Raw genomic sequence first — 12,330 nt, 5'->3', positions numbered from 1 at the left:
CTCTCCAAGTGCCCCCCCAGGGGTCATCTGGTCCCTCGCTGCCTCCAGGCATGGCTAAAGCCAAACAGATCCAAACCTTGTATTTCCGTCCCCCAGGCTCCAGTGACTGCAGGGGAACATGAGGTGTTCCGCAGAAAGTCCTCGGGGCCTAAGGAGCAGGCGAACGGACAGCTGCTAATGACTCCTGCCTGCCTTAGCTCAGGTGGGGAGAGGGCAGGGGGCCCGGAGGCTCCTGGACAAACGATCACTGGCTCTCAGACTCAAGTTGCACACTCCCTCCTGGGGTGCAGGGTGGGATACGCACACGGATTCTGGATCAGCAGGCCCAGGCTGCAGCTGAGACCCTGCACTTGCCACATCCTCCCTGCCGGCCCCCAGTACGCACCTTGATCAAGGATCAGAGCAGCAGATTACTAGACCCTGGCCCTCAAGATCCTCATTTGGAGATCCAAGGAGGCGCCTGGGAATCGCCCACTTGTGGGCTTTCCCGGTGCTGTGAGGCAGGCAGCCCAGGAACCTGGCCTCTGGGGTCCCTCCCCAGCTGCCCCTCCAGAGTCAACATTACGAGTGGCGTGAGCTCGGAATCCAGATGAGCCTTTCCCCATTCCTGACATCAATTCCTCAATCTGCTTTCCTCTTTCTATAAGACTGCGGTGGGTGTCGCAGCACCTCCCCTCCATATTTGTTGCAGGAATAAATGAGGTACCATCTGCTAAGCACTATTTGAGAGCCTTGTAACATAGTAAGCACTCAGAAAACACTAATCACCAGCACAACTCTTAGCACGCTGCAGGCTTCACCTGGTTCCCATCACGTCCATCAGCTCCCTCCTGGCTTTTATGCCCTGATTTCACATGTTCACTAGCATGGACTTTTGTCTCAGAAGCTTAAGACCACAGTCAAGAGGAGGGCAGCAGTGAGGATGGGGGTCTGGGTGTGTCTGATGTCCCACATCAAGTCACAAACTAGTGAAAGGCAGGCCCTTGTTTTATTATCTCAGTATTTGCTGTGTCAAGCACTCTGCAAAGCTGGAAAGAACAAACGGATAGATGGATAGATGGATGGATGGATGGATGGATGGACAGGTGGATGGGTAAATGGATGGGTGGATACATGGATTTATGGGTGGTCAGGTGGATGGGTAAAGGGGTGGATGGGTGGATGAATGGACAGGTGGATGGGTAAATGGGTGGGTGGATAAATGGATGGATGGATGGGTGGGTGGTCAGGTGAATGGGAAGATGGGTGGATGGATGGACAGGTGGATGGGTGGGTGGATGGATGGATGGGTGGGTGGTCAGGTGAATGGATGGGTGGATAAATGGATGGATGGGTGGTCAGATGAATGGGGAGATGGGTGGATGGATGGACAGGTGGATGGGTAAAGGGGTGGATGGGTAGATGGATGGACAGGTGGATGGGTAAAGGGGTGGATGGGTGGATGGATGGACAGGTGGATGGGTAAAGGAGTGGATAGATGGATGGGTGGTCAGGTGAATGGATGGGTAGATAAATGGATGGATGGGTGGTCAGGTGAATGGATGGGTAGATAAATGGATGGATGGGTGGTCAGGTGAATGGGGAGATGGGTGGATGGGTGGATGGATGGACAGGTGGATGGGTAAAGGGGTGGATGGGTGGATGAATGGACAGGTGGATGGGTAAATGGGTGGGTGGATAAATGGATGGATGGGTGGGTGGGTGGGTGGTCAGGTGAATGGGGAGATGGGTGGATGTATGGGTAGATGGATGGACAGGTGGATGGGTAAAAGATTGGGTGAGTGGATGGATGGGTGGATGGGAAGATAGGGGGATAGATGGGTGGATATATGGGTAAGATATGGGATGGATGAGTGGATGGGTGGGAGACGGGTATGGGTGGGTGGGCAGAAAGAAAAATAAACATCAGTTGGGGGTCTCTTCTTCCCTCCAGATGTGCCCAGAACCCAGGCCAGGTCTCCACACTGATGTTGGTTGCTCAGGAAGGGGCACTGACACGGGAGGGAGCAGAGCTGAGGGGGAACCTTGCCTCTACATGCCCTAAAGGGGAGAGGATCACCCCCACCCAGCTCTGCCTGGGGCTTCACCTGCACCTGCCCCAGCCCTGAGTTTTCAGTTCCCAGCATCCTGGTGCTCTCGCTTGTCTCAGAGCTCCACTGGGCTCAGGGGCAGGAGTGGCTCAGTAAGAGAAGAATGTTCTGGCCCAAGAAGGTCCCCAGCACCACGCCCAGGGAGGCCCGGCAGAAGGGCTGAGGAGACCCCGGGACTGAGCCGAGGTGTTCCTGTGAGGCCAAGGCACCACTCAGCTCTTGGGTGGTCCAGCTGGGGCTGTCTCTGTCCCAGAGCAGCATTTGTGGCTGAAAGAGTCACCACCAGATCCTCTGCTGGCTACTCTCTCAGGAGCCAAATTACCCACGATCAGACCCGCATGGCTGCAGGGGGCTGCCTGCCCGCCCACCGCCCACCTCAGAGCAGCCTCTGCCCCAGACGCATGTAGTAATCAGCTCCCGGAACCTTGGCAAGATCCAAATACAGCAGCATATAATCAGGGCGCCTGAAATAGCTGTGCCAGGGAGGCCAGCTGCCACCTCGCGCATCCCTCGGGACCCCTCGGCGGGGCCCACAGCACAGCTGGGCCTTGGGGCCCTCCCTGGCCAGCAGGAGAGCTGGGTGGTGCTGGCCATAGTGTCCAGATCACCTGCAGAGCTCAGCCAGCCTGGGGGCTTCTCCACAGCAGACTGGGCATCTTCAGGAGGGGGCCTTGGATCAGTGCTCCTCAGACCCCAGGGCCTTGTCACGCCGGTTGCCTGCCAGCCCTGGGCCTCACTCTGCCAGATTCCCTCCCTGTGGGCACAGCTGGCTCAGGGTGCCTGTCCTTCCTGATCCTCCCCGTTTCCTTAACTCCCAACCTTTCACCCCAAACATCGCCCTGCTGGATCCAGGCCACTTTCCCTCTCTGCTCCTCATCTCACCCCTTGCCATGGGTTGAACGGTGATGGCCCCCCGCCACCATAAAAAAAATATGTTCTTGTCAGAACACCCAGAGCCTGCACGTGGGACCTTATTCAGGGAAAAAAAAAAAAAAAAAAAAAGGTCTTGCAGATGTAATCAAGTTAAGGCTCTTGAGGTGGGATCCTCAGGATTATCCAGGTGAGTCCTAAGTCTAGTGAGAAGTGTCCTCTAAGAGACTTCAGAGAAACACAAGGAGAAGAGACAGGGCCATGTGAAGACAAAGGCAGAGGTGGGAGTGACAGGCCAACAAGGAAGGCGCCTCCCCTTGAACCTCAGCAGCAGGGGCCAGCCGGGCTGACACCTCAATTTTGCACTTCTGGCCTCCAGAGCTGTGAGAAGGTCAGCTTGTGTTATGTCAAGCCCCTGCTCTGGGGCCACCAGTCCTGCAGCCCTGGGAGGGTAACCCTGGCGCCACGGCAGTGGCCCTCAGTCCTCTGCACCCGCCACAATCCCTGCAGGCTTTGCCGCGACACAGCTTGCTGCTCCCACCCTCAGAGGTTTTGGCTCATTGGGGCTGGGTGGGCCTGAGAATCTGCGTTTCTAGCAGGTTCCCAAGATGCTGTTGTCTGGGGAGCTCTCTCCAGATCCCATCAGTCCCGTCTCCATCCTCAGTCTCTCCCTCAAAGATGCCTTCCTTGTCCCCCACGGGACCTGCGAGCAGCCTCCTGGGGGCAGCTCCTCCTCTGGAAAGCATCCAGGCCCCTTGAAGGTTCCCCTCCAGGAGGCTCTGAGTGGGGAGGCAGTCACACAAGAAGACCCGACGTATGAGGTCAGCCATTAAGACCCCGCTTGGGACACCTGCATCTGGTATCAGAGTGCCTGGGCCCAAGTCTCGCCTCTGCTTCCAATTCCAGTTTCCTGCTAATGCACACCCTGGGAGTTAGCAGGTGATGGCCCAAGTACTTGGGTCCCTGCTACCTGTGTGGATTAAGTGCCAGCCTTGCAACTTCGGCCTGGCCCGGCCCCAGCTGCTGTGGGCATCTGGGGAGTAAACCAATGGATAGAGGATCTCTCTCTCCTCCCACTTACAAATACATGAAATTTAATTAATCAGTTGTTTAAAAAGAAGACCCCACAGGGTTGTGCCTCGGGCTCTGTCTCCAGCCCACTGCAAATCTCAGGCAAGGCACACCCCCTGCACCTCCCCTCTCGGGGCTGGCTGTGACGGGCTACAAATGCATTCGCCAGACTGCAAGGGCAAGATGGACACGTTCCAGCCGCTGACCCGCTGCTAGCAATGTCTCAGTGCTCTTCCCGGCTGCTGGTCACCAAGCACAGCCAGCCTCGTCCCTCTCTCTGGGCATGTCCGCGGGTTCCCACCAGCAGTGAGGGCTTCAGGATCAGTGCCAAGGCCCCAGTGTTAGCAGCCCCAGTTCCCCAGGAAATCAGCACGATCCTTCTGCCCCAGCTCTGCTTCACTCTACATGGCCCCAGATAAGCACAGAAACCCACTGAGCCAGTATCCTCGATAACACAAGGCCAGCTCTCTGTGAGTCAGGAGCTCTGGGTCCCCAAAGACTGTCATCTTATTGAGCCCCCTGGGAAGCAGCCCAGCACCACAGGTATGCGTACTGACCCTGGCTCCGCTGCAAGTCTCTGTACCCCTCTGGCCTCGGTTTGCTCATCTGTAAAATGGGAGTGATGCCTACTAGCAGTAACCACCCTAGAGGACTGCTGTGAGCATTCAGTGACATAAGAGCAAGTGGCTTACTCACACAGAGGGCCAGCCAAGTGCTGGTGTGATGAGCCTGGCCCTGGGCGTTAGCTTGGGGCACAGGAGGGTCAGAGGAGCAGGATGGGGGGTGCCTGCTCCAAAGCCTCTGGCTTTTGGCTTCCCCTGGGAACGCCTCTGAACCCTGTCCTCCTGGAATACCGGCATTGGACAGAATGGTTCAGCTGCTACTTCGTGGGGATGCTCTGATCTTCCCTCCTCACTCAAACTTGCAGCATATGCAAGAGGCTAGAGGGCTCAGAGAAGAGCTCCTGGTGCAGAGAAACCGGCTCGCAGAGAGCAAGGCCAAGGCAATCACTGGCCACGCAAGCGCATGGTTGGCTAACCCACGGGAAGTCCTGACATCTCCAGGGTGTGACATCATTTTAGGATGCCTGCCAGTCATTCCATTTTTAAAAGAGATTTGTTTTAAAGAGTGATAGAGTAAGAGAGATCTTCCATCTGCTGGTTCACTACCAAATGGCCACAACAACTAGGGCTGGGCCAGGTGGAAGCCAGGAGCCAGGAGCTCCATCAAGTCTCCCACACAGATGGCGGGAACCCAAGAACTTGGGCCATGACCTGCTGCCTCCCAGGTGTGTTAGCAGGGAGCTGAAACGGAAGAGGAGGAGCCAGGCCTGGAGCAGGCATGACATCCAATACAGATGCAGGCATTTCAAGCAGCAGTTTACCCTGCTTCACCACGACACCCACCCCTCCGTCATCCCACGTGACCCTCCCATTTCACAGATGGGGAACCTTAGCCTCAAGGAGGGCCGATGACTTGCCCATGGCCTCACAGTTAATCCGTGATAGAGCCAGGACTTGAACCCAAATCCCGGTGCCATGGCACTGCAGCTGCAAAGAGGCACTCAAGAGCTGATGGGGCATGGCACTTTGGAATCAGCAAAACCAATACCCCTGCTCTGCTGTCTCCTAGCCGTGTCGACTCTGGCCAGCACGTAACTTGTCTGGGCTTTAGTTGCCACATCTGTAAAATGGGCATAATGGAAGCCACCTTCAGAGTTCCCAGGATTAAATGAGATAAGTGAACATGCTTTGCGTATCATTGTGTGCTGGGCAGAGGGCCTCCTCCGCTCCCACCTCTCCTGGGCCGGCCTCTTCCTGCACCCACAAGCACACCTGCCACACCCCTTGCACCAGGCCTCTTCATCTTGCTTCCCCCATGGCAGGCAGCCACGTGGCAAAGGTAGGCCTGAGCCAGGAGGCTTGCGGCAGCGCTAACCTGGGTTTCTGCTGGAGACTGAAATGCCGATTAGGCCCCCAGCATGACGCACGTCTGGCAGGTGTGGGGAGCAACTCGGACTAGACTAAGTTACTGGAATTAAGACTTACTCTATGCATCTGCTCTCCCACAATATGGCGCTGGGAGAGGAGTAAACAGCTTCTACGCAGCTGTCTCTCACCAACTTGAGTGATGACCTGCAGGAGCTGATCCTGCTCCTGATTGGAGGAGAGCAGCATACTCGGTGTGTGGGTAGCAGAGCTGGGATTGGTGGAAGAGGACTATAAAGGAGGAGAGAGACAACATGCACCAGGAATACCTGAGGAACATCTGAGCAGCCCCCGAGAGAGCCGGCCGGCCGGCGGTGTGCCGCTCCCCCGCAGAAGTGGGGAAAGTGGCAGGTCGGTAGCCAACCCGGGAAGAACCAACAGCAAACCCGGGGAGGGCCGAGCAGACGAAAGAACAGCGCAGGGTCCTGTGTCGTTCCTCCACGAAGAGGGGGAGCGACAGCGGGTTTCGCGGGGCCAGCCCCTGTAACTGTGCGGTCCTGCCCAGGGTGTCCAGGATCGGGCTGCAGTCCTGTTTTCTCCCCTTCATTCCTGCCACGGTGCCTTTCCCGCTCTCCTGGGACCAGCCAGCCTGGTCCTGCTCCTCCCGGGGTGCTGTTCTGCTTTTCCATGTGCCTCCTGACACCGCCCTGGGTCCACTCACCTCTCAGTCTATTTTCAGCCCCGGGCTCCGCTGGCTCCCCTCAGTTTCTCTTGGCCTGGGCTCAGCCTGGTGCAACCCGGCTGGCATGGCCACCCCCCCCCCACATACACTGGTCTGGGGGGCAGCAAGGGCATCCAGGGAGGGGGCTTCCTAGAGCTGGGTGCTGCTGGCCCTGGGGCCAAGCTAAACAGCATGTGTGCCATGGCCCACTCAGTGCCTGGGCCTGGAACGCAGCGCAGGCTGCACCCCACCCCCACCCTGAGAACTGCTGCTGGTGCCCCCAGCCTCACTCCTATGGCATCAGTGTCTGGCTCCAGCTGGGAGAAGGCAGACACAGGACAGAGGTGCCAGGAGGCACCAGGAATGTCCACAGCAGTCAGTGTGGGGACGCTCCCTTTTGGAGGGGTCCAGTCTTCTCGGGGACCTGAGCCCCTGGAGGCCCCGGCCTACTCCAGCAAGGGCGGAGCACCCCAGGAGGGGCTGGGCAGGCCCCTGGAAGCCTCTCTGGTCCATCGTAGGGACAGGAAGAGGGACACTCCCACTCATTGGAACTCCCGGGGAGCAGACAGGTCCACCCACGACAGCCACACGAGGTGGCTTCCTGAAGCTCTCTGGGCCTCTCTGCCTCTGTTTCCTCTTCTGATGACAGCGAGGCCGTTATCAAAGAGGGGCTCTTTGGGGGAGAAGTGGGAAAACGGGTGCCAACACCATGGAGCTCTGTCGCCCCCTCCCTCTGCCTACCACAACCTGGGCTTGACTCTCGCCATCTGAGACGGAGGCACCTGAATGGGGCTGGAGGGGTCTCTCTCTGAATCCCCCAGCTCCCACAACGTCAGGCCATACCTGCTGATGTCCACTGTACTGCCCTCACCTGTGGCAGCTCAAACTCAACCAGTGCAAGGGAGCCCCGGCAATGCCTTTCTCTGCACCCCCGAAGCACTCACCCTCTGGGACGCCTCACTCAGCTGTTTCTCAGTGAGTTCTACCAGGTTCCAGGCTCTTGGGCCTGGCTTCCCTGTCCACCTCCACGTCTCAGCCAGGATGCTGGGTGTCACCGGCACCTCCCTCCCCCGACTCCCACCCCTGTCCCCCGTGTCACAGCCAAAGTACTGGGTGTCACCGGTACCTCCCTCCCCCAACTCCCACTCCTGTTACCACCACTACCAATAATTAAGGTAGTGTTCTAAGTCTACATTTATTGCCTCATTTCACTCCACCCTAAGGGGGTACATAGGCACCATCTCACCGCTGCCATTTTACTACTGAAGGAACAGAAACACTGAGGTTAAGTGGCCTGCCCAGGGCCTTGCAGCCAGCGGGCAAAGGCCGTGCAGCCTGACCACACGGCTTCGTGACACTTGCTCTTGCCGCCGCCCCCGCCTCTCCTCCGGCCACCATCATGCCTTCTGTAACTGCCACCGGCGTGATCCTACCAATACACACACCCTGTCATGCTGCTCTCCTGCTAAAAGCTCTCCCCACTGCCTCAAGCATAAAGTCCAACTCCTCAGCAAAGCCCACGCCTACTTGTCAGGCATTGCCACTTGCTAACTCCACATCTTCCTCTATGGCTGTCCCTCCCGCCAGTGCCCCAAGGCATACACGCCCACAGTTCAGCCCAGCTCGCTTCCCTGCAAATTCTCTAGCATCCACTCGGTTCCTTCGCACCTCTGTGCCTCTGCAGGTGCTGCTCCTTCTGGCCGAGTGTCCTTCCCTGCCTTTCCACTGGGTTGACGCTAACCCTTCAGGACTCAGCTCAGGTTCTGCCTCCCCAGGAAAATCTCAAGAGTTGGGGTCTGCGCGGTGGCGCAGCAGGTAAAGCTGCCACCTGCAGTGCCCAGTGCCGGCTCCTATATGGGTGCTGGTTCAATTCCCGGGTGCTCCTCTTCCTATCCAGCTCTCTGCTACGGCCTGGGAAGGCAGTGGAAGATGGCCCAAGTCCTTGGGTCCCTGCGCCCACGTGGGAGACCTGGAAGAAGCTCCTGGCTCCTGGCTTAGGACTGGCCCAGCTCCAGCCATTGCGGCCATTTGGGGAGTGAACCAACAGATGGAAGATCTCTCTCTCTCTACCTCCACTTCTGCCTCTAGCTCTCTGTAACTTGGCTTTTCAAATAAATAAATAAAATCTCAAGAGGACTTGTGACTGAATGAATTGCTGAGCTGACGACTGGTTGGAGAGGAACAGTGCCCAGTGGCATCTCCACACATCACAGGCACAGGGCGCCTACCCCAGGCTGGTCCCTTTCACACTCTCTGGATATGATTTTCACAGCAGCCCCACGGGGTAGGCAGGGAAAACAAGGCTGAAGCAGAAAGGGTGAGCAGCATGTGGCCAGCATCAGAACCAGGGCGCGAAGCCACGTTTCCTGTCTTGTAGGCCAGTGTCCTTCTCGTGGGATTGCAAGAGGCAAAATCCGATCATCTACCTCCACACCGAGGGACTGGGGACGGCACCTCTGTCTCCGGCCTTGATCCGCCAGGAAGTAAGGGGCCAACGATCTCCATCTTCAGGCCCCCGTCCACTTTCCAGAAGGCGTAGGGGAACCAGCCTGGGCAGCCCCGAACGCCGTGCCTAGCTGCAAAGCACGGCCTTTAGAAACCCTAAGCAGAAGATGTGATTCATAACTTGAGAAAATAACAAGCTCAAAGTAAGTGCACACAAGTTCAGTGAAAGCCCAATGCTGTTTTCCCTAGGAAGTCCGCTTTGACGAAATGTCAGATTCTCGCCCTCCCTCTATTTTTGGCTGCTCCTGTTCTGTCGGTGCCCTAAGCAAATGTTTAGGCTGCCCTGCGGGTGGAAAGCAAGCGTGGGCTCTCTCAGCCTTTGATCTTCTGACCTTGACCTCTTACAAGGTCCTGGCCAGCAGTGAGGTTGGATGGAGAGGCGAGAGCAGGAAAAAGAATGAGAGGAGGCAGGTTCTGCCGCTGGGGCCGCTGGGCAGCTGGATGGCGGGCCCTGGGGTACTGACCTGGAAGCAGGAGGGCTCTGCGGGAGAGAGCAAAAGACCCAACCTTGGGAGGGCGAGGCTCAGGCCCCCGCTGTGGACGGTGGCAGGGGCCGAGGCCAGCCCTGGGAGGCAGCTGCCTCTACCGGCCCCTGCTTCCTTCCACCCAAGGACGCTCACGACAGATGAGAGTTGTGTGACTTTTGCATCACCAGGCCTTGGTTCTGACACAGTTCAGGTCAACCATGCCTCCTTCTCACCCCCTGGCTAAACGCTGTGCCCTGGTCTGTCCCTCAATTTTGATTTCTGCCAAAACAGCTACTCACTGTCGACCATTCAATAGGTGGGTGTGCCTGACACTTCTGTTGCTTTCAACAAACGTGTATTAAACACCCGCTGTGTTTCACGTGAATAAAACCCAGCCCCAGGCCCCACGGATGCCAGTGGGTGGGGTGACAGCTCCCTAGAATACGCGTTCCTGTCTCTGCCCCTAGGAAGGAAGGAACTACAGACTCCATGGAGGTGGATCTGTGAGGGGTGGCCTGTGAGCCCCAGGTTGCAGTCCCTCCCTCACGCAGCGGAAATGGGTGGGGGAGATAACCCCTTCTTGATGTTTCTGTGGGGTGGCAGTCTCAGCTGCCTCCCCTGCTTGGGCCCCCGTGGCAGAATGCCAGGCCCCCGGGGACCACTGCCCTGGTGGCCCCACCTAGGGAGGTCCCTTTCCCACAGTGCTCGTGGGTGTTTGGAGCCCTCCGTCCCCAAAACACACACACACACACACACACACACACACACGGTACGGGAACACACACTGGCGGCAACAGCAAAACCCCAAAGGAACAAAAGCCAGGAGCAGCCGCTGTGTGGACAGGGCCTGCAGGCAGCAGGGCAGTGTGGCCGGGGCCCTGGGCTGTGACTCGGGCCCCAAGGAGCTAGCGACTGCCCAGAGGGGCCCTCCAGGGACTCACAAGGACTGCAGGCTTGGCAGCTCCCTCAGCGCCTCTGCAGGGACTCCTCGCAGCTGGTTGTTCTGGAGCATCCTACACGGAGAGAAAGCACCGTGAGGGCGGAACAGGCCCTGGGCCGGGGCTCCCCCTGCCCCAGCACTGACCGCTGCCCCTACCCCCACCGGCAATGGCACGCACTGGGGCTGGGAGGGTGTCTCCGCAGGCTGCGAGCATGAGGGGTGAGCACAAGGGGTGCCAGAGAGGAGGGAGAGGAAGCATCCGGGAAGCAGCAGGACCGGAAGCGGCGGGACTTGGGCTTCCGCTGAAGGCTTATTGGAAACACGTGGAGAAATGTGCGGTTTCTTTCCCCAGGCCTGCTTCCCTGCCCATTCAGCTGGAAGCCTGAGGATTTCTTTGGGGAAAGGGAGGGTCTAGGGGAGGGGAAGGCCCCTCTAGGGTGCAAGGGCCCCAGGCAAGCTCTGTTCAAGTAGTTCTTGTCTCTGGAAGCCCCTCAGGTCAGTATAGCGGCACTGGTATCACCTCCGCACTTCCTATAGCCCAAGCCGAGAAGTCATTAGGGGAGGGAGCCAGCAAATGGAAGATATCGATTTAATCTCTGTTTCTCTTTTTCTGCCTCTGAAATAAATACCTATTTTGGGGGCCAGCACTGTGGCACAGCAGGTTAACGCCCTGGCCTGAAGCACCGGCATCCCCTATGGGCGCCAGTTCAAGACCCAGCTGCTCCACTTCCAATCCAGCTCTCTGCTATGGCCTGGGAAAGCAGTGGAAGATGGCCCAAGTCCTTGGGTCCCTGCACCCATGTGGGAGACCTGGAAGAAGCTCCTGGCTCCTGGCTTTGGATCAGTGAGGCTCAAGCTGATGTGGCCAATTGGGGAGTGAACCATCAGATGGAAGACCTCTCTCCCTCTCTCTCTCTCTCTCTACCTCTCCTTCTCTCTGTGTAACTCTGACTTACAAATAAATAAATAAATCTTTAAAATAAATAAACACCTATTTTTTGAAGATTTATTTATTTGAAAGGCAGAGTTACAGAGAAGCAGAAGCACAGAGAGAGAGAGTTCTTCCATCCGCTGGTTCACTCCTCAGTGGCTGCAATGGCTGGAGCTGAGCCAATTCGAAGCCAGGAGCCAGGAGCTTCTTCCATGTCTCCCACATGGGTGCAGGGACCCAAGGACTTGCGCCATCTTCTGCTTTCCCAGGCCATAGCAGAGAGCTGGATGGGAAGTGGAGCAACCGGGTCTCAAACTGGCACCTATATGGGATGCTGGCACTGCAGGAAGCAGCCTAACCCACTACACCACACTGCTGGCCCCTAAATACCTGCTTTTTAAAAGATAAATTTACAGGGCCAGTGTTGTGGCATAGCCAGTTAAGCTGCTGCCTGCAATGCTGGCATCCCATATGGGTGCCAGCTGCTTTATTTTAAATCCAGCTCCCTGCTAATGCACGTGGGAAAGCAGTGGAAGATGGCCCAAGTGCCTGGGCCCCTGCACCCATGTGGGAGACCCAGCTGCGGTTCTAGGCTCCTAGCTTCAGCCTGGCCCAGCTCTGACTGTTGTGACCACTTAGGGAATGAACCAGCAGATGGAAGCTCTCTCACTTCTCTCCCTCTCCACCTGTAACTCTGGCATTCAAGTAAAAGTAAAATCTTTTTTAGAAAAGAAAGATAAGTTTACTTTGGTGCAAAAATGTTTGAGATTCTTGCATGGTTCTTTATCTGCATTTTCCATGAACTTT

General features: G+C 57.2%; 1 protein-coding gene across 6 annotated transcripts in view; it reads right to left on the bottom strand.

Annotated features, from left to right (window-relative positions):
* LGR6 (leucine rich repeat containing G protein-coupled receptor 6) overlaps positions 1–12,330 on the bottom strand; it is a 124,040-nt gene that overhangs the window by 80,040 nt on the left and 31,670 nt on the right. For all 6 annotated transcript variants that reach the window (XM_017347859.3, XM_008268587.4, XM_008268585.4 and 3 more), the window contains one exon: positions 10,594–10,665. In XM_017347859.3, coding sequence (XP_017203348.3) covers positions 10,594–10,665 — 72 coding nt within the window. The remainder of the gene's footprint in view (positions 1–10,593; positions 10,666–12,330) is intronic.

This window comes from Oryctolagus cuniculus, chromosome 13 (assembly GCF_964237555.1).
Source record: "Oryctolagus cuniculus chromosome 13, mOryCun1.1, whole genome shotgun sequence".
NCBI lineage: Eukaryota > Metazoa > Chordata > Mammalia > Lagomorpha > Leporidae > Oryctolagus > Oryctolagus cuniculus.
The sequence above is the reverse complement of the archived record's forward strand: the minus strand, read 5'-3'. Positions and strand labels throughout refer to the sequence as shown.